Genomic DNA, 22,827 nt, shown 5'->3' on the forward strand with positions numbered 1-22,827 from the left:
ATCTGCACACCTTGGCCTCCCAAAGTGCTAGGATTACAAGCCTGAGCTGCTGCTCCTAGCCTAAGGTGCAATATTTCTTATATTTTAATATCTCCTGAATTGAGATGTGTCTTAAAAATTTTTATGGTTAAAAACATCATGTCTTTAACTGAAAATATCTGTTTTTTTCTTGGTTAGTACACTGGGCTTTCGAATCAACAGTATGTTGGATTTGATGAAATACAGTAACTTTTAAGAAATTAGTTTCCTAACATATTTTGTTACACTTGATACCTGCTTAAGAAAATATGTATTCACAGTTTCATCAGGATATTTTGGACGTCCTGAAGTAGAAAAAATTTTAGGCCAAGTACTGTGGCTCATGCTTGTAATCCCAGCACTTTGGGAGGCCAAGGGGGGAGGATCTCTGGAGGCTAGGAGTTCAAGAGCAACCTGGACAACAATGACAAGACCCCATCTCTAACAATAAAGTAATAAGAAAAAAGAAAAAGGCAGCATGGTCCAGTGAGGCCTGTGGGTGCCTGCGTCCCCCAAGATCCCCCAGCATCTTTCAGCTCCGCAGCATTTCCCAGCTCCCCTCGCAGCCAGCTTTGCAGTGGTCTGCTCCGGTTGCCTGTGGATTCAGGTTCCAGACAGAAGGCTGCCTGTTCCATGCCCTTTGTTGTGGCCCCCACAGGCCCCGGTTACTGCGGTGACCACCAGAGCAGCCTTGGCACTATGGAGGAGCCCCAGGCTACCCCTGAGCCATACTTGAGGCTGGTTCTGGAGGTGCTACACAGGGTTGTGGCAGCACTGCGTCAAAGTATGGGAGCAGATTCTAATTCTTATGGTTTTCCATGGGAATGGGTGATATGGGCAGCTATGTTTGGATTTATTGCTGTTCTCTTTATTTTGTGGAGAGGTTTTAGATCCATTAGGAGTCGGCGTTATGTGCGAAGGGAGAAAAAGCTTGCTGAAACACTTTTTACATTAATTCAAGAAAAATGTAAACTACTGGAAAAACTGAGCATTATTCAGAAAGAGTATGAAGGCCATGAAGTGGAGTCATCTTTAAAGGATGCCAGCTTTGAGAAGGAGGCAACAGAAGCACAAAAGTTGGAGGTAACCTGCGAAAAGCTGAGCAGGTCCAATGCGGAACTTGAGGAAGAAATACTATGTCTAGTCAGAGAGTTAAAAGAAGAGAAGTTGAAACAGTCTGAACAAAATGAACTGATGGTGGATATTTCAAAACAGATACAGTGTCTAGAAGATGAGTCAAAATCCCTCAAATCACAAGTAGCTGAAGCCAAAATGACCTTCAAGACTTTCTTTCCAATGAATGAAGAACCACTGAAGATAGCAATAAGAGATGCTTTGGATGAAAATTCTCAACTTCAGGAAAGCCAGAGACAGCTTTTGCAAGAAGCCGAAGTGTGGAAAGAACACGTGAGTGAACTTAATAAACAGAAAATAACATTGGAAGACTCCAAAGTGCACGCAGAACAAGTTCTCAATGATAAAGACAATCACATCAAGACTCTGACTGAACACTTGCTGAAGATGAACCATTGGGCGGCTATGCTTGGAGAAGACAGAACGGATGAAGACAACGTGGAGTTAGAACTGAACAGTGAATCAGCAAATGGTGTGTACTTAGATCATCCTCCAAATGGAGCTTTGAAGAAACTGATTCATGCTGCTAAGTTCAATGCTTCTTTCAAAAGCTTAGAAGGAGAAAGAACCCAAATTTATATTCAGTTACCTGAAGTTGCTAAAATGAAGGAAAAATTTACAGAACGTATTAAAAATCTTGAGACTGAACAAGCATCATTGCAGTCAGAAAACACACATTTTGAAAGTGAGAATCAGAAGCTTCAACAGAAACTTAAAGTAATGACTGAATTATATCAAGAAAATGAAACTCTATGGGAAATTAACAACAGAGGAAAATTGCTGGTTAGAGACAGAAGAGAAACTTTCTAAGGTAGACAAAAGGATCAGCCATGCCACCGCAAAGCTGGAGACCTATAGAAAGAGAGCCAACGATCTTGAAGAAGAATTGGAGAGAACAATGCATTATTATCAAAACCTCACTATTTCCTATGAGAACATAGCGCATGATAACTGGTTTGCAGCTTGAACTGCTGAAAGACATCTCCATGACTTAAGGAAAGAAAATGCTCACAACAGACAAAAATTAACTGAACTAGAGTATAAATTTGAACTTTTTGAAAAAAATCTGCATTCATTGGATGTTCCAAAAGCACCATTTCGCAGAGAGCCTTCCCTATACGGCCCCTCACCATTGGGTCAGCCTTCATCTGAAACAAGAGCTTCTCCGTCTCCACCAACTTCTTTGGAGGGTCCACCCAGAGTCTCACCTTTGCTTCCAAGGAGAGAAGGAAGATGCTCAAAATGCCCAGGCAATCCTCTGGACCATCAGATTACCAGTGAAAGAGGAGAATCAAGCTCTGATATGTTAACCGATTCTCACAGGGGTCCTTCTGACACTGGGCCCCTGTCTCCGCTGTGGGAAAAGGGAGCTTCTGGAGATGATTTTCCACCAAGGGATTTCCCAGGTCCACCACATGCTCCATTTGCAAGTATGCTTGTTTCTTAAAAAATTTTTTTAAAGTTCAATATGTGTTTTGTTAATCAAAGATATTAATTTTACTATCTGTTCATGTAGTAACACATACGAGGAAAAAGTGTTCTAGCATTCTGTGAGTGTACCATTACTTTTCTGAATTGGGAAGGCAGGCAGCCATAAGTGGAATGTAATGAGGTTTCAAATGGATTCATCTTAACAATACTGAATTGTATTTTGGATGTCAAGAAAATAATTGACTTTTTGCAGGTCACATAAAACTGAAATTATTTGTATCTTATTTGGTAGCAATTTGTTATTCTGGCAGTTAGTTAAAATAATTAAAATTTGTATTCTAGCATTAAAATTACGGGCTATGATGTTTTTCAAAGTCTTTTTCATAAGTAGTTCTGATGTAGTCCTATTTATTTAAAACTTAAAATGCATTTATTATGTTTGACCTAATTGTTGGATTTACTGAATTCTTTTAAAGCTGCACATAAGAAGGAATAATATATTGGTTTTATATTCATACTTTACCATTTTGAATTATAGGGTTCTGCAGAAGAAATACGTGGTTACCAAATACTAGGCTTGGCTATGAATGTCTTATCTAGTATTCCTTCCCTTGTTTCTCCTCTCTTTTTAAAGTTTAAAGTGAATTAAAATTAATTTGTTTGGGGGAATTTTAAGGTGGTCTTTGATATAACTGGAAATGTTTTAGTGTAATATCAAATCAGAATTGGGAATCACTGATATGAATTTTAAGTTTGGTGAAAATTATACTACATGAAAATGTTCTTTGAGAAGGATTCTGATAATGAAAGAAAAAATAGTATTTTTACAGTATTTTTATACATCTTTGAAATAATTTCTCTTTTTTAAAAGAGGTGTTAAGATAGGACAAAAATTACATTAAAAATTAATGATTTTCCTTTAATCACCTGTATTTAAAGAGATACATTTTTCTCAATGTTGTAAAAATTAGTTTGTTAGATCAAGTAATTATTCTGGTGTCAATTTTCAAATAAAAGAATAGGTAATGGAAGTTATAATGATTTATTAGGGCACAGTGCAGGTTCTCAAAGTTATAAAACATCTTTTACCAATCTCTTTGAACAGTGAGAAATGTGTATCCACTGAGAAGTTTTCCTCCTCACCTTCCCCAAGACCTGGATTTTTCCTCCCACCTCCACTCCAGAAGTGAGTCCTTCAGGGCTGATTCCACCTTCAAATGAGCCTGCTACTGAACATCCAGGACCACAGCAAGAAACTTCACAATATTTTTTGCTCTCTTCAAAAATGATTTTGACTGGTATCATTTTCAATTTAAAGTAACTGCTGTTACTGTATAACTGTTACTTATATTTACTTTACTTACACTTTTGCTAAAATGGAAGCTTAATGGCATTATAATTCCAGGCTAGTATTTTATAAATAAAGATGATTTAAATATAAATCTTATGAGTAAATTATTTCCATTTTATTTTATTCTAGATAGTATAACTACTTTAATTTGATTAATCCACCATTATATAAACAATAGTGAGAATTTTATATATGTAATCTTGCAGGTGGGGGAGCTTTGAATTCTAAAGGCTGTGTCTGTATTTATTGTGGTTGTAGACAAATGTGAAAGTAACTTTATGCTGAATTAAATAAATTTTAGTTGATTTAACGACTTGTTTGGCATTGATAACAATAAAATCAGCTAGTTTTTCTATTAAAAACCCTAATGTGAACTATGAGTTTAGGTGATAGTAATGTATCCGCATTGGTCCAACAGTTGTAACAGATACGCCGCACTAATGACAGATATTAATAATGGGGGAAACTGTGTCTGTGGGTGGGGCAGGAAAAGGGTATATGGGAACTCTGTATTTTCTGTTCAATTTTTCTGCAAACCTCAAACTGCTCTAAAAATTCATTTTAAAAAATGAGATGAACGAATAAAAAGTAAATGAAAAAATAAAAATGCCAAGGGAATAAAAATAGAAGAAAATATAAATATGTAATTTAAGAAAATATTTGGTAGGAATATATCAAAAACATGAATCAATTAGGAAAAGACTAATACAAATACACCAGCAGAAAAATGAGCAAAGATATTGATATTTTTTTAAAAGAACAATAAATGTTCCATGAGACTGTGAGAGAAATGTTCAGTCACATTAATTAAAATTATGAGATTTCATTTTTATCTATTAAATTGGCAAACATTTTTAAGAGATAACAGTAATCACAAGGGACCAAACAGGCCCTTTCACATATGACCAGTGACAACTGTAAATTGGGATGAGTTTTGGTCAGAAAAAATTTTCCAAAACTTGGAAGGCAAAATATGATTGCATAATTTGTTTTCATGTTATGGCATTGCCTAACCAGCCCATCTAAGATGAATTGAATCCTGACTTGCTGTTACTGATTTGAACATTTTACAACTGTAAACTGAGATGTTAGCTTGTAGAAAACCGGTAAAATGTTAACATTTTTGTCCAATAGAGATATAATTTCTGTCCTACACAGACAAAAATGATTTCTCCTCTGTCAAGAAGATAGCACCAAAAGTTGTGATTTATCACCCTGCGGGACATTCATCAATATTTATCTAATTTAGCAATAATTTATAGTGATTTTAGTATTTTCTTAGATATGTATGTATATATGTATATATTCTGTATATGTATATTATGTAGTATACATAATATAAAAACTATATGTATATATATACCATACACATTATGGGATGTATATCCATATATAAATAATATATGAATATATTATGTATTATAGATGTATACATAATAGATGTACATAATATATATATAGGTATATGTGCCTAGGTATATACATAGATTCTTATGTATATACATATAGAAATATGTAAATATACATATATACTTATACATAATATATGTATATACATATATAGATATACATAAGTATACATATAGATATACATTTTGTGTGTGTGTGTGTGTGTGTGTGCGCGCGTGCATGTACACACACATGTGTTTGGTTTGGAGGTTTTTTTTGTTTTTTTTTAAAGAGAGAATCTCATTCTGTCACCCAAGCTGGAGTGCAGTGCTGTGATCAGGGCTCACTGCAACTTCAAAATCCTGGGCTTAAGAAATCCTCCTGCCCCAGCCTCCTGAGTAGCTGGGACTACAGGCACATGCCACCATGCCCTGCCCCTAAATATTTTAAGAATGGTTGTTCCCAGGTACATAAAATTCGTAAGTTTAAAATTTTTCTTTTATCTTGTTCATATTTTCTTGTGACACTTTCAAAAGAAAACAGTTTGAAAGTCACAAAGTCTAGTTCTACTGTTCTCATTCTTGTTGCTATCTATTGAGGGGCTTAGCCCCTGACTATAGTTTTTCCCTCTGTCCCAATTCCTGCTACTATCCTAGGGAATTCAGAGCCCTTAAACAGAACTGATCCAACACCCTGGCTTTTCCATTCCTGAATTTCCCATTTCCAATGATCTTTACCTCCACTGCACTTTTGTAATTCACTCTAAGACATTTGATCCTGTTTTCATTCAGAATTAGTCATTGGTCCTCTCTAACACTTTTGGGCTTTTTTCTCTGCTTTGCTTTTAGATGAAAATGCTTTCGTTGTTTTTCCGATTTAATGAAGAATGTATGTTTACTGGAAAAACTTTTCAGAAAATACAGAAAGATTTAAAAAAGAAAATTAAAACATTGCAGCTTCTGGATTAGCACTCAGCATGTTGGTCACCTCAGAAACATATTGCTAGGAATAGTTTTTTGTTTGCTTTATCTAAATGAGATCTTAACTATTCATTTTACTCTTATTATCTGCTTTTTGCTACTGAACAATTTATCTTTCCAAGTCAATAAATACAGATCTATATTGAAATTATTATGGCTGAAAAATAATTAATTGCACAGCTATCATATTCTTTATATTCTAGAATATAGAGTGAAGTGTCTCAGCTTCAGCACTATTGACATTTCGGGCTGGATAATTCTTTGCTGTGGGAGGCTGTGTTGTGCACTGAAGGACATTTAATAGCCTCCCTGTCCTCTGTATCAGTACTAGATGCCAGTAGCTCCCATCCCTAGTGATGACGATCAAAAATGTCTCCAGATATTGCCAAATGTCTGCTGTGGGCAATACTGCCTCAAGCTGAGAACCACTGATCTAACCAATCTGCTATTGTTTGACATTTAGGTTTTATCTACGTTGTTACAATTTAAAGCAGCAGCACTTATGAAGCTTCTAACATATACAAACTCAGCACATCTTTAAATTACTTCTATAGCATAAATTTCTAGCAAGGAATGTCACATTTAAAATGTTGATGTCTATTCCCAGATTTCCCTCCAGAAAGATTGTATTAATGTAAAATACCATTGAAACAGCATAAATGTCATTTCCTGAGATCCTGTCTACTTCCAGGTATTGTTAATCTTTTTCATCTTGCTTTGTGACAAGCAAAACAAAATATTACTTTACCCTTTTAACTTGTAATTCTTCCATTGCTTACCAGCTTGGTGACCCTTACTGTGTTTATTAGTTATTTGTGTCACTGCTTTTATGAACAGCTTGTTAACGTGCTTTGCTCATTCTTGATTTTTTAAGAGCTATTAATTCCTTCTCCCAATTTGTAATTTTTCTTATAATCTGATTTAAACATTTTTTAAAAATTAACCTTTATAAGGTTTTCTGCACAGAAGTCATATATTTTTATGTTTTTAAGTTATTAGCCTTTTTATTATGGTTTTACCTTTAATGGTGCCATGCTTAGAAAGATCACCTCTAGGGCCAGGCCCGCTGGCTCACCCCTGTAGCACTTTGGGAGGCCAATATGGACAGATAACTTGAGGTCAGGAGTTTGAGACCAGACTGACCAACATATTGAAACCCTGTCTCTACTAAAAATACAAAAATTAGCCAGGCATAGTGGCAGGCCTGTAACCCCAGCTACTCGGGAGGCTCAGTCAGGAGAAATGCTTGGACCTGGGAGGCGGAGGCTGCAGTCAGCTAAAATCATGTCACTGTACCCCAGCCTGGATGACAGAGCAAGACTCCATTTATAAAAATAAAGAAATAAAATTAAAAAAGAAGGAAGGAGAAAAAGAAGATCACCTCTAAAATATCAAACTTCAGTATTTTACTCTATTAGGCTAATCTTTTATTTCGCTGATATCTTTCATACTCTAACACTAAATCTTTTTTCTTTCTAGACCAGTGCACCTTAAACTTAAATGTACATATACATCTGGAAATCTTATTAACATGTGTGTTCTGATTCAGTAGGTTTGGAGTGGGATGAGAGATTCTGCACTTCCCACAAGCTCCAGGTGATGCCAGTGCTGTCCGTGGCCGCACTCGGAGTTACTGCTCCTAAACCTTCAGAGCTCAGTCCTCTGCAGCCCCCACCTCCATTCTCTGACTCCTTCCTGAAGTTGCTTCCTTTCCTACCTAGTGTGAAACCCAATGGCAGCAATTTCAACTATAGCTCATCTCTTTGTTCTTCTGGAACAACAGTCCTGGCAATCTCCATTCCTGTACTGATGAAGCCACCATTTCTTCCAGGCTCCAGCCACAGCACCCCTGCAGGATATCAGATAGCTTCCACATACTTCTATTAAAAACATGATTTCTCAGGTACATCAGCAAGCCTTCACTTTGTTACCACTCAGTTCCCTTTCCCATTCCTAGAGTAACTTTGCCCAAATGTAATTGCCTCAAGCTCCCCTCCCCCTCCTCTTACACCTCTTAGTCAATGAACAACAATGAAAGGAGAACTTCTTCAAGCCATCCAGTGGAAATAACATTTAGCATAGTAACTACCGCACAATTCAAAAAAATCTTACTCAAAGACTCAACAAGGTCATATTAAGATTTTCCAACACTTGGGCCAGACAAGGTGGCTCATGCATGTAATTCCAGCACTTTGGGAGGCTGAGGCAGAAGGATCACTTGAGGCCAGGAGTTTGAGACCAGCCTGGCCAGCATGGCAAAACTCAGTCTCTACTAAAACTATAAAAGTCTGCCACGTTTGGTGATGTGCACCTGTAATCCCAGCTACTCTGGAAGGCTGAAACAGAAGAATCACTTGAACCTGGGAGGCAGAGGCTGCAGTGAGCTGAGATTACACCACTGCACTCAAGCTTGGGCAACAGAGTGAGACTGTGTCTCTAATTAATTAATTAATTAATTAATAAGAAAGCAGCTTCTCTTTAAAAAAAATCTTTTTTCCAGCCTGCTGGCAAGATGGCTGAACAGGAATAGCTCTAGTGTGCAGCTCCCAATGAGATCCATATAGAAGGCAGGTGACTATTGCATTTGCAACCGAGGTACCCGGTTCATCTCACTGGGACTGGTTAAACAGTGGGTACAGCCCGTGTAGGGTGAACTGAAGCAAGGTGGGGCGTTGCCTAACCCTGGAAGCGCAGGGGTTGGGGCATTTCCCTCCCCTAGCCTAGGGAAGCCATGGGAGCTTATACCAGGAGGAACAGTCCACTCTAGCCCAGATACTGCATTTTCCCGTGGTCTTTGCAACAGGCAGACCAGGAGATTCCCTCTGGCGCCTGCTCCGCCAGAGCCCTGGGTTTCAAGCACAGATCTGGGTGGTCATTTGGGCAGACACCAAGCTGGAGACAGGAGGTTGTTTTTTGTCTGTCTGTTTTCATACGTCAGTGTCTCCTCGAATGGCAGCAAGACAGAACCGTTCACTCCAGTGTCAGCAGGCGGGAGTCTCTTGGTCTGTGGGGTGCAAAGACTGTGGGAGAAGCACGGCATCCAAACCGGAGCTCCGGGGCGGCGGGACACGTCCCCAGTAGCCTCCGTTGCAGGGGAGGGAGGGCCCTCCATCCTGCTGCACTTCTGGGGTGATGCAGTGCCCCACCCTGCCTCAATTTGCCCTCCTTGGGCTATACCCACTGTCCAACCAGTCCCGTTGAGATGCACCTGGTACCTTGGTTGCAAACGCCGCAATCACTGGCCCTCTGCACCACTCTTGCTGGGAACTGCGCTCCGGAGCTGTTCCTGTTCAGCCATCCTGGCGGAGCTCCTTAAACATTATTTCTGAGAGTGTCTGTGAGGATGCTTCTGGAGGATACTAGCATTTCAATCTGTGAACTCAGTAGACTGCCTTCCCTAATGTGGGTGCGCATCATTTAATCCCCGAGGGCTGAATAGAATAAGAGGCAGAGGAAAAGGGAATTCCTGCCCCCAACCCTGCCCGTTTTTTCTGGTTAAGTGCTTAAGCTGGGACATCCCACCTCGTTTTCTCCTGCCCTTAGACCAGGACTTTATACCGTTGGCTCTTCTAGTTCCCGGGCCTTTGGACTCAGATGGAATTACACCACTGGCTTTCCTGGGTCTCCAACTTGCTGATGGCAGACCATAGGACTTCTCAGTCTCCATAATTGCAAAAGCCAGTCTCTCTCTCCCTTTCTCTACACACACACACACACACACACACACACACACACGTGTGTATGTGTGTGTATATATAGATAGACATATCCTATTAATTCTGTTTCTCTGGAAAACCCAGATTAATACATTTACCTATTATCTCAAGGGGAGTTCCCCATGGCTCATTCACAGGCAAAAAACAGTGTGTTGCTGTTCATATGTGTTAGCAACCAGCCAGAAATGGACGACCACTGCTTCTCGTGCTCCTGAAAGGCAGAGGTGAGGGCAAGACTTCCTGTTGTGCAGAATTTTGAGCTGAATGTCTAGTTGTCCAATTTGTTTGGAAAGAAAAATGACCTGGTTCTATACTGATCCATGAGCAGTGGCTAATGGATTGGCTGGCTGTTCAAACTCTTGAAAAGAAGGAGCCATTTATCTCCTTGCATCCGGTTACCAGAAGGGCACCATGTTGCTGTTGTATCATGGGGAGACAGAGTGCCAGGGAGTGCATAGTATTGGACTACCTCTTAGACTTCCTTTGCCTGATAGTTCTGGTCAATGAAGATACTGTGCCAACTCAATAGAAAGACCACCAAAGATGCAAATCTCTCAGGCAAATGACTTTGTTTAGGGAAAGTGCTAGTAAAGAGTGGGGTAAACATGAAATGGGTCACAAAAGAAGGCAGCTGTGATCACGTTAGGTCTGTGAGCAGCTGCCTAAACAGGGACGTACTAGCTACTGTTTATGTTCATTTATTCTCCCCTCCCCTTTCTCTCCCTGCTGACTACTATGAGGCATGTTGATATTGGCAAATGTTTTAGATTCCATGTGGAGGCACCCATGAGTTAACAACACCATACGCTATTTCACATGTTTTCTATTTGGAGGTACAAGCTTTTTCCAAGACGGAGGACAAGAGCCAATCCTGAGGTGCAAAACAGCTTGGCTGCCTTCTGCTTGCCTGTTCACGTTCCCTTTTGCCCCTTCCACGGTGCGCTTTGTCCTGATACGCATAAATTACACCAGGAAGAACTCTTTGTCCTCTGGTGTCAGGTTCCTGTTCAGTCAATGAGAACAGGGAAAACATTTGAGAGAGTGAGGTCTGGGTCTGTATTTCCTGGCTTCCCTCTTCAGGATCACTGCTGGCTGACCGCAGCCTTTAAAAGTTGCAGTTTTGCTCAGGGGGGACTCCAGACAGCCCTCCTCTGCCTCTGGGTTCCAGCAATGACCCCTTCTTTATGCCCCTCAAGCCTGGGGAGGCGCTTGCTACTGTCACAGGCTTTGGAGTACTGTTAACCCCTTTTCGTGGTCCCTTCACTAACCTTCCTCAGACTTTGCCAGTTTGAGTCGGCTAGGTGGTTTCTACTGATTTTTTAGTTATTCTAATTATAAATATTCTAAGTCTTAAATTTTTTAGTTATTCTGATATGCCAAATTCTCTTCAATATTACAAATGCTTTCAATAGTAACTATATCAAGGTTAAACCATTGATAATAAATATTTATTCTTGAGCTTAACACAAAAGTATTAGTACTCTTCCTGAAGAAAAAGGTACTTATTCATGAAGTCGTCTATATATGACTGCATAGATGGTTTCCTAAACAACTCTGGGGACAACCTTCATATTAACTAGTATGAAAGAGGCACATCCTAGTTGGGTGCTGCACAGCTTCCCCACAATTCCATGTGTTGGCCCTGTGCCTATCAAGGACATGTTTTGATTATTCTAAGAATTATCCAGGGTACTCTCTCTTGCAAATCAAGGTCACTATCCCAGCACGCTGAGGGTGCTCATTGGCCACATAATTTTGGATTGGTCTTAGGTAGGATTTTCTCCTCACCACTGACGTGTATGGGCAATTTATTTTTTATCCTGTGACTTTCAAGTGGTGTGATCTTCCAACACACATGCCCCAGATTCACATTGAGCATTATCTAATTTTTCTGTCTGATTTGAGTCTGCAAGTCCCATCCCAGGTTACTTCACCACTTGATTGAATTAAATGAATCTCTTTATTGTCTACAGCATCTCAGCTCTTCCTGTCTGGCCAGGCCACAAGCCTTAAGGCTATCTAAATGTCCTAAGGCTGAATCTTGAATGTCTCTGCCTGTCTCTGTGAATGTAGCACAACAGTGGTCATGAATGAAGGTACAGTGACATAAAAAGAGATTGGACAGGGTCCCATCACTGAGAAAGGCAGGTGAGGTTTTGAAAGGCTTGAAACAGGCCAACTTAATCTAGTGTGAGTTCTACAAAGATCTCTATTGGCTGATAGAGCACTTAGAGTTCATAAGTTCATAATTTTGCTAGTTTCTATAAGATGTTTATATTTGTGTATGTAGAAATGGTGATTGGCATAGTACTTTTCTTATATATTCTCTCTTGAACTTCAATAGCAGCAAAAGCCCTCCTAAATATTATCCACTAGATGAAGAAAATGTCACAAGGAGAGGCTTTGTGTGTGTAAAAGAACTTTACACAACGTATGCCACCGAAATCTTTCATACAGCAGTCTTAATACATAAAATTACATAAATGTAATTTTAAAATAGTCAATAAAACTAAGGCGGGGGTACTGTAAGATTTTAGTACATAAAACTAAATTCTATAAAAAAGTATGCCCCTCTGATACATCTATTTCGTTTGAAAACATGACATATCATGTTTAAAACAAAAATAATCTTGAATGTAGAAATAGGATGTTCTTCTTGTTCCAAAATACATTCACATACATTTTGGTAAATAAGTGGTAACTAAATACATCTGAGTTTTAAAATTCCCTTGTTTAGAAATGTGCACACTTGCATATAGGAAGCTGAAGTTGAATTGCTTTACATCAAACAAGATAAACACATTATGACCCAGTCTGAAGGTCTTTGTGAGACAGGCAGACTTGATCTTAACACAAAAGTATTAATATTCTACCCGGAGAAAAAGGTACTTATTCATGAAGTACCTTTAGGGTGATAATAATACATTATCGACTACTGTTGATAATATCAACTATTGACTATTAAGTTGTATGTAGTTATTAGACAGGGAGGGATTCATCCCGCCTAGGCAAATCCAAATGCTAAATAAACATTTGTTGAGCACTCAGGTGTGACAGGCATTAGGACAAACTTGATCTACAAGAAGACTCGAAAGCTCATAATTCAGACAGAATTTCTTTCCTCAGTATCTGCCCACTAAACATACAGGAATGAAACCTACCATGTGATATATAGTGTACACGGCTGGAAGCACTCACCAATATCCACTCACTTCTACGTGGTTTAGGAACATCACTTACTTTTCATGTCTATACAATCCTTTTGCTTAACATTGCTGAGAAGTGAAGTGTCTCATATTAACAAATTTCCTAATTGGGTAACTGTTGTTTAGTCATTGAATCAGAGAGTGTTCATTCAGGCAAATGGAAGTTGCTTTTTTATATTTTAATACAGGATATTCAAGGTTTCATCCCTATCAAAGGGCTAGGGAAAGGGCAGATCAAGAAGCCCACTACCTAAAATCTCAGCCAGCAGCACTCAAGTGGGTTGTCCAATAGACCTTGACAGACACAGACACTGCTGTGTGCTTCTTATCCACCATCTGCTCAGCATCTACCTACAGCTGCCACTCAAGAATAATGTAAATGGGCTAAATGACCCAATCAAAAGACACAGCCTGGCAAATTGGATAAAGAGTCAAGAGCCACCTCATGTGCAAAGATACACATAGGCTCAAAATAAAGGGGTAGAGGAAGATTTACCAAGCAAATAGCAAAAGAAAAAGGCAAGAATTGCAATCCTAGTCTCAGATAAAACAGACTTTAAACCAACAAAGATCAAAAGAGACAAAGAAGGGCATTACAAAATGGTAAAAGGATCAATGCAACAAGAAGACTTAACTATTCTAAATATATAAGCACCCAATACAGAAGCACCCAGATACATAAAGCAAGTTCTTAACACCTACAAACAGACTTAGACTCCCACACAGTAATAACAGGAGACTTAAACACCCCATTGTCAACATTAGACAGATCAACCAGACAGAAAATTAACAAGGATATCCAGGACTTGAACTCAAATCTGGACCAAGTGGGCCTAATGGACATCTACAGAACACTCCACTCCAAAGCCACAGAATATACATTCTTCTCAGCACCACATCATGCTTATTCCAAAATTGACCACATAATTGGAAGTAAATCACTCCTCAGCAAATGCAAAAGAACAGAAATCATAACAGTCTCTCAGACCACAGTGCAATCAAATTAGAACTCAGGATTAAGAAACTCACTCAAATACACACAAATACATGGAAAATGAACAACCTGCTCCTGAATGACTACTAGATAAATAATGAAATGAAGGCAGAAATAAAGATGTTCTTTGAAACCAATGAGAATGAAGACACAACGTACCAGAACCTGTGGGACACATTTAAAGTAGTGTCTAGAGGGAAATTTATAGCACTAAATACCCACAAGAGAGGCGAGGAAAGATCTAAAATCAACACCCTAATGTCACAATTAAAAGAACTAGTGGAGCAAGATCAAACAAATTCAAAAGCTAGCAGAAGAAATAACTAAGATCAGAGCAGAACTGAAGGAAACAGAGACACGAAAAGATCCTTCAAAAAATCAATAAATCCAGGAGGTGGTTTTTTGAAAAGATCAACAAAATAGATAGACTGCAAGCCAGACTAATAAAAAAGAAGAATCAAATAGATGCAATAAAACAATGATAAAGGGGATATCACCACTGATTCCACAGAAATACAAACTACCATCAGAGATTACTACAAACATCTCTATGCAAATAAACCAGTACATTTAGAAGAAATGGATAAATTCTTAGACACTTACAGTTTCCCAAGATTAAACCAGGAAGAAGCTGAATTCCCAAATAGACCAGTAACAAGGTCTGAAATTGAGACAGCAATTAATAGCCTACCAACCAAAAAAAGTCCAGAACCAGATGGGTTCACAGCCAAATTCTACCAGAGGTACAAAGAGGAGCTGGTACCATTCCTTCTGAAACTATTCCAAACAATACAAAAAGAGGGACTCCTCCCTAACTCATTTTATGAGACCAATATCATCCTGATACCAAAACCTGGCAGACACACAACTAAAAAGAAAATTTCAGGCCAATATCAATGATGAACATTGATGCAAAAATCCTCAATAAAATACTGGCAAACTGAATGCAGCAGCACATCAAAAAGCTTATTCATCACGATGAAGTCAGCTTCTTCCTGGTTCAACATATGCAAATCTATAAATGTAATCCATGACATAAACAGAACCAAAGACAAAAACCACATGATTTTCTCAATAGATGCAGAGAAGGCCTTTGACAAAATTCAACAGTACTTTATGCTAAAAACAAAATCAATGTGCAAAAATCACAATCATTCTTATACACCAATAACAGACAAAGAGAGCCAAATCATGAGTGAACTCCCATTCACAATTGCCAAAAAGAGCATAAAATACCTAGGATTACAACTAACAAGGGACGTGAAGGACGTCTTCAAGGAGAACTACAAACAACTGCTTAAGGAAATAAGAGAGGACACAAACAGATGGAAAAACATTCTATGCTCATGGTTAGGAAGAATCAATACCATGATAATGGCCATGCTGTCCAAAGTAATTTATAGATTTAATGCTATCCCCATCAAGCTACCACTGATTTTCTTCATAGAATTGGAAAAAAACACCTTAAACTTCATATGGGAACAAAAAAAGAGCCCTAATTGCCAAGATAATCCTAAGCAAAAAAAACAAAAACAAAAACAAAAAAGAAAGCTGGAGACATCACGCTACCTCATGTCAAACTATACTACAAGGCTACAGTATTCAAAACAGCATGGTACTGGTACCAAAACAGATATATAGACAAATGGAACAGAACAGCAGCCTCAGAAATCACACCACACATCTACAACCATCTGATCTTTGACAAACCTGACAAAAAAAAGCAATGGGGAAAGGATTCGCTACTTAAATGGTGTTGAGATAACTGACTAACCATATGCAGAAAGCTGAAACTGGATCTCTTCCTTATACCTTATACAAAAATTAACTCAAGATGGATTAAAGATCTCAACATAAGACCTAAAACCATAAAAATCCTAGAAGAAAACGTAGGCAGTACCATTCAGGACATAGGCATGGGCAACGACTTCATGACTAAAACACCAAAAGCAATGGCAACAAAAGCCAAAATAGACAAATGGAATCTAATCAAACTTAAGAGCTCCTACACAGCAAAAGAAACTATTATTAGAGTGAACTGGCAACCAACAGAATGGTAAAAAATTTTTGCAATCTACCCATCTTTCAAAGGGCTAATATCGAGAATCTATAAAGAACTTAAACAAATTACAAGAAAAAAACAACCCCATCAAAAAGTGGGCAAAGGATATGAACAGACACTTCTCAAAAGAAGACATTTATGCAGCCAACAAACCTATTAAAAAAAGCTCATCATCACTGGTCATTAGAGAAATGCAAATCAAAACCACATTTAGATACCATCTCATGCCTGTTAGAATAGTGATCATTAAAAAGTCATGAGACAACAGATGCTGGAGAGGATGTGGAAAAACAGGAACACTTTTATACTGTTAGTGGGAGTGTAAATTAGTTCAACCATTGTGGAAGGCAGTGTGGTGATTCCTCAAGGATCTAGAAATACCATTTGACCCAGCAATCCCATTACTGGGTATATACCCAAAGGATTATAAATCATTCTATTATAAAGACACATGCACACATATGTTTATTGCAGCACTATTTACAATAGCAAAGACTTGGAACCAACCCAAATGCCCATCAGTAATAGACTGGATAAAGAAAATGTGGCGCATATACACCATGGAATACTATACAGCCATAAAAAGGATGAGTATTATAATGTCCTTTGCAGGGACATGGATGAAGCTGGAAACCATCATTTTCAGCAAACTGACCCAAGAACAGAAAACCAAACATTGCATGTTTTCACTTATAAGTGGGTGTTGAACAATGAGAACCCATGAACACAGGTAGAGGAATCACACTCTGGGGCCTGTCAGGGGCTAGGGGGCTAGGGGAGGGATAGCAGGGGGTGAGGAGATTGGGGAAGGATAGCATTAGGAGAAATACCTAATGTAGATGTTGGGGAAATGAATGCAGCAAACCACCATGGCACATGTATACCTATGTACTTGCACATTCTGTACATGTACCCCAGAACTTAAAGTATAATTAAAAAAAAATAATAATAATGGCCTGGCTGGGTGTGGTGGCTCATGCCTGTAATCCCAGCACTTTGTCAGGCCGAGGGGGGCGGACCATCTAAGGCCAGGAGATCGAGACCATCCTGGCTAACATGGTGAAACTCTGTCTCTACTGAAAATGAAAAATTAGCTGTGCCTGGTGGTACATACCTGTAGTCCCAGCTACTCTGGAGGCTGAGGCCAGAGAATCACTTGAACCTGGGAAGTGGAGTTTGCAGTGAGCCGAGATTGCACCATGGTACTCCAGCCTGGTGACAGAGCAAGACTGTCTCAAAAAAAAACAGACCTGTACTCCCCCTGAGAATCTCCCCAAGTGCTCCATTCCAATTTTCGTCACAATTCTTTTCCAGGCAACACCTTAACTTTTATGAAAAAGGCTTGACAAGGTTCACTGTGAGTTCAACTTTCCTTGTTATCCAGTCACCCATAGGATCCAATTTTAAATTTGGCTCTCAGAACCTTAACTCTGCAGCTACAAGAAAAAAAAATTCTTCGGAACATAGAAGCTTTTTTGGTTCCTTTGCTTGGGAATTTATAGGCCTTCCTTACGTAAACTTCAATCTTAGATATCCAGTCAGCTCCATCGTTTTTGCTGTCAAACTTTCTACTTGAACATTCTCTGGAAAAAGTCAACATTATGGTCTTTCAACACTTAGTTTTCTTATAGGCTCATAATTCCAGGAAACTAAAAGTGGAAATTAAAAAAAATAGCTTGCCTCTGCACATTGTGTACCAACAAAGTCTTTTTATTTTTACTTTTTTACTAGCAATGAGGCTATTACATTCTCCAACTCTATTCGGATCACATAACTCATCCCAGATTCTCTTCTTTGAGGTTCTATTTTTCTGAAATTGCTGCCAGTAGTGAAAATTCTAAGAGCCAGACTTCAGTCATTAAATCAGAATTCACTCTGCATGGCTGTCACTCATGTGGCTGACCTTATTTACTCCAGAATCAAACTGATACTGCGTGGCCCAAGGTTTCCACCATAACTAGCACTATTAGCGTAAACTATCTGGATGACCCAAGGTCCAAGGTAGACAAAGACACTCTTATCAGGCAGGATATTTATTCCAGGGTCTTAGAGGTTATCTTCCAGGAGTCAGTCAAGGGCCAAACTTTTTTGGAATGTGCAGGCTTTGTGCAGCTCAGGTCTGATGAGTTAATCCTTTATTGCATACACAGAATCACAGAAATTTATATCTTAAGGAACCTCAGAGATTATCTGATTAAGCCCCATTTTTGTAGATAAGAAAATGAGATGGATGTGGATTTAAATGCCAATTTTACTACTTACAAACTGTGAGGCATTGGAGAAATCACTTAACCTCTCTGAGCCCTATTTTTTGCAGAGATTCTTACTTAACAGAGTCATAGTCAAGACGAAGTAAGAACTTATACAAATGCTTACGCTAAGTTAGTAGTCAAAATATAGTAGGTGTAAAGACAATAATTATTTTTTTATTCAATAAGTTTATCAAGAGTATGTTATTATACTGATGCAGGTAGGAGAAAAGGTTGCTACTCTATTAAAAATAAGCATTTTGATAACTAGCACTATAGAAAAACTTACAGCAGAAGACATGTCACTTTGATTTGGAAAACGCCTTAAAGGCCCCTTTGAGAGTCAAGAGTGAGGCTCTCTAGGACTTAGTCTGCCAAGAAAGAAATGAATCGCTTTGCAAAATAATTGGATGGAAAGACAACAAGGTAGGAGGGAAAAAGAAACAAGAAAAACTGGAAGGAAGGGTAAAAATGAGGAGTTGAAAATACTTTTTTGCAGACATTGGTCAGTGCTAGGTTGTTAAAAGTTTTCAAATCTACATAAATTAGCTTCCCAAAGTATCAGAGCTGGTTAATGAAAGAGCTGAAATGAAAGATTTTAAGAAAACCACATTGCCTCTCTAAGAACCAAAGGTTTTTTAAAACCACTTTCAATATTTAATGATACCTTGGGGTATTAAACAGAGTATATACCTCTTTTACTAATATCTGAGATTCTCAGAAGCTGCCCACCAAATATCTGGGTTAATACTGTATTTCACATAGGTAATTAAGTATTTACTCATCAAAAAGGAAATAGCTTACAGCTAAGTTTCAGAGAAGGCTTATGGGAAAATAGAAACCACCATATCATTACCAACATTGCAAGAGAAAACAAAATAGTGCCTCATGCCTGACTACTTTTGGTGTTTTATAATAAAAAATGAAAGTTTCCTGAGTTTATTGTTATTCCTTTGCATTGATAAATGCCCACAGTTTTGTTCACCTGACATTTCTATGTAGTGACAGGGAAATGTAAAACTCTCTTCGTTTTGGAAACCAACAAAGCCTGAATTTGCAAGTGTGGATCGATAACATACTACGCTTCAGTTGAGTCTCACTTTAGTCACGCGTTTAGAGAGAGAATCCAAGCCAAAGGACGCAAACAACGAAGAAATGGAGAAGTTTGAAAAACCTTTTTTTTTTCTTCTAATTTTCTGTTTTGGACAACGAGCATTTTCAGCCCCTGCTTGCTGTGCCCGGAACTGCTGTAAGGGCCAGGCTTCCGAGGCTTATATATTAGAAGCAAGTCCTTGTTTTGGACCTCCAGAGTGAAATGTAGGGCCAGCCCAGCATGAACAGTTGTTTTCCTTCTAACTGGCTTCCCTTGAGAATTCTCATTCCATCTTTTTCAGCACTTCACTCCAACCCCTTGCTGCTACAGATCTCCCTCTGCTGCTTTGTTTGTCTGAGGTGGGTGGGTACGTAGCTTAAACTATCGGTCATCATTCTTCACATCTGTTAGTATCATACATCGCTTGCTGTGCTTCATGGTGGATTGACTCTACTTCTCTGTTTGAAGTTGGATTTGGATATCAGAGTTGTTTTGGTCAATGGGATATTGGCACATGTGACATGAGCAGAGGCTGCAATATGCTTGTGTGGTTAGGCTTGTTTTCTACTACTCATGCCAATGCCATGAAAAGATCACATGCCCCTGGCCCTCTGGTGTGGGGTTACCTGAGCCATCCTGAGCTTGCAGAGAAGCCAGCCAAGGCTAGCTCAGGTCAGCCAAGCCCAGCTGACCTGCACACATGTGTACAAGAATACATGATTGTTGTTTTAAGCTACTGAGCTGTGGGGTGGTTTTTGATTTTTTCTTTTCTTACATAGCATTGTAACAACTGCTGACTGCTATGGTAGACAATATCAGAAAATGTAGGGGGAAGGAAAAAGAAGGCAGCAAAAAAAGAGTAAACTGTCCTCAACATCTACTCTGTTCTTTTCACTGGCATGCTGGTTTTATTGTCTAGTCAGCCGGTGGCCACTGCCAACTGACAGATAACACAGCATTTGACTCATGGTTCTAATATTTATTGGCTTTAGATTAGAATTTTGTATCTGAAAAGTGAAGATAATAGAAGTACCTACTAGACTCATATGAGCATACAAATAATATAAAGCATCTGGGTTCAATAAATGGGAATACTGTTATTACTAGCGCATCATCATCACTGCTAGCTTTTGCGGCAGCAGCAGAAGTCATGGTAACCCTGAACTCATTTTCTACATCATCCCAAACTTACACCTTCCAGAGCACTGTGTGGCATTTTCTCACGGGCTTCTTATTATATCTGTGAAGAAACACTGTGTTAAAGGAAGATATCCATGGGTGGTTGTGTAAAAACTTCTTTGAAGTACATGACAAGTTTTCCCTTATCTCAGTCCCATTCTGTATTTCTATTTACCCTGAATGTAGGCAGAAAAAGAAGATAGAAACATTGTTCGAGGGGACCTTCTTTATCCAACAAAGAGAGACTCAGGACCATGTATTCCAGAATAATGAAGGTCTGGGGGAGGTGAACAGTTATTGATAAAACTAATAAAAACAAGGTTGTGTAATGGGAGAAAGATCCAGACTTGTGTTCATGACTCTCCCAGAACATCTATGGCAGGTTGTACTGTGAATCTTTAATAAGATGCTGAACCTTTACTACTTTACTTGTTTTTTCCAATAATAGCAGTAGTGGAAACTCATGGAATGGTGGCAGCAGTGGCTCATGCCTATAATCCCAACACTGGGAGGCCAAGGTGGGAGAATCACTTGAGCTCAGGAGTTTGAGGCCAGCTTGAAGAACATAGAGAGACCCCTGTCTCTACAAAAAACAACAACAAAAAATTTACCCGGGTGTGGTACACAACTGCAGTCCCAGCTATTCGGGAGGCTGAGATAGGAAGATTACATGGGCCTGGGAGGTTGAGGCTGCAGTGAGCTGAGAGCACACCACTGCACTCCAGCCTCGGTAACAGAGTGAGACCCTGTCTCTAGAAAAACACCAAAGAACCTCATGGGAAACCTGAAAGGAAGCTCTATTCTTTTAGAGGCAGAGGAGGGAGATGCTGAGAGAGTGTATGGGTTCTCAGTGAGTTGGGGGAAGTGGGCTGAGTCAGAGCTATGGTGATAATGATGGAATGGAGGCAAGCCACCCAAGGCTTGGGGCTTTTCTGTAATAAATACCTGCTGGATAGGAAGCCTGACCTCTTACTCTTCTCTTACTCTTCTATCTCCCTTTGCTGCTAAAAATCCAACCTCAGACCATAAAAGCATTCACCATGGACTTTAGAATATGAGAGATCGTAATCTCCTCTCTCGGCACCATTGCTGGAAAAATGAGTTTGATTTCCAAAGTGCCAACTGGTAAGTCTTCTTTTAATCTTTGTTATAATTCTTCAAGAATCAAAATCTGCAAAATACTTTAGATGTCATTTAGTCTGGAATGACCAAGAGTGAGTTGCAGGCTGTCCTTGTATCAAGGAATAGCATTCCCTCTTTAGGGAAGCTTATTCCCAGCAGTTGGGTTCAGACTTGTAAAGAATGTCCAAAAAATTAGGCCCCAGATGCCCATTTTGTTGAGTAACTGAAGAATCTCCTGAGAATGAATGTACCTCTTGGTACTTCTCGTATGATCTAGAAAGGCAGAAGGGAGGGGAAATTCTGTGCCCCTTGTGTTGCTGGTTCCCCAGCTCTGTCAGCCCAGAGAAAATAAACTGTGTCTAAAAGTATTGAACCTTGGTTTCTCCAGCTCTCACAAATATGAGGGTATACATGAAGAAATATCTGAAAGAGAGGGCTCTGGAATCAGATTGCTTGGGTTGTAATCCTGGATCCTACATTTGCTGTCAAGTGACCTTGAATGATTTAATTCAATTGCATCTACCTCAAAAGTCTATGGGCTAAGTAGGAACCATTGTATGGAACTGTGATGGCAGTATATCACCAATGAAAGCTAAAAGACTCTTTTATGAGAAATTCTATAAGACATTAAAAGTCAGGATCAATGTTTTGATATTTCCTGCTACACTTCCCCATGCAATGGGTGGCAATGCCTGGAAGCTACCATGGCAGCACTGATGTCTTGTGGGAGACTGTGGTGTCTGGAGGACACTGTGAAGTGAACGGGTAAGTTGTCAAAAAACTGGAACAGAGAGAAGACACCAGGGCTACCTCAGGGCAGCTCAACAGCCAACTGCAGACACTATCACTGTCTACAGGCTTGTAGAACTCCCATCTAGTGGAATAAAGAGGTGAAAAGGCAGC

The 22,827-nt window shown here is 39.2% G+C and overlaps 1 protein-coding gene across 1 annotated transcript; it reads left to right on the plus strand.

Annotated features, from left to right (window-relative positions):
• The first annotated feature begins 703 nt into the window (after positions 1–703).
• LOC108290390 (cTAGE family member 9-like) lies at positions 704–4,091 on the plus strand. The gene is given in 3 exon segments (XM_017510186.2): positions 704–1,898; positions 1,900–2,582; positions 3,689–4,091. Coding segments are annotated over 3 exon segments (1,980 nt in total). The 5' UTR covers positions 704–717; the 3' UTR covers positions 3,805–4,091.
• Positions 4,092–22,827: the final 18,736 nt, after the last annotated feature.

Source organism: Cebus imitator, unplaced genomic scaffold, assembly GCF_001604975.1.
Source record: "Cebus imitator isolate Cc_AM_T3 unplaced genomic scaffold, Cebus_imitator-1.0 Scaffold433, whole genome shotgun sequence".
NCBI classification, from domain to species: Eukaryota; Metazoa; Chordata; class Mammalia; order Primates; family Cebidae; genus Cebus; species Cebus imitator.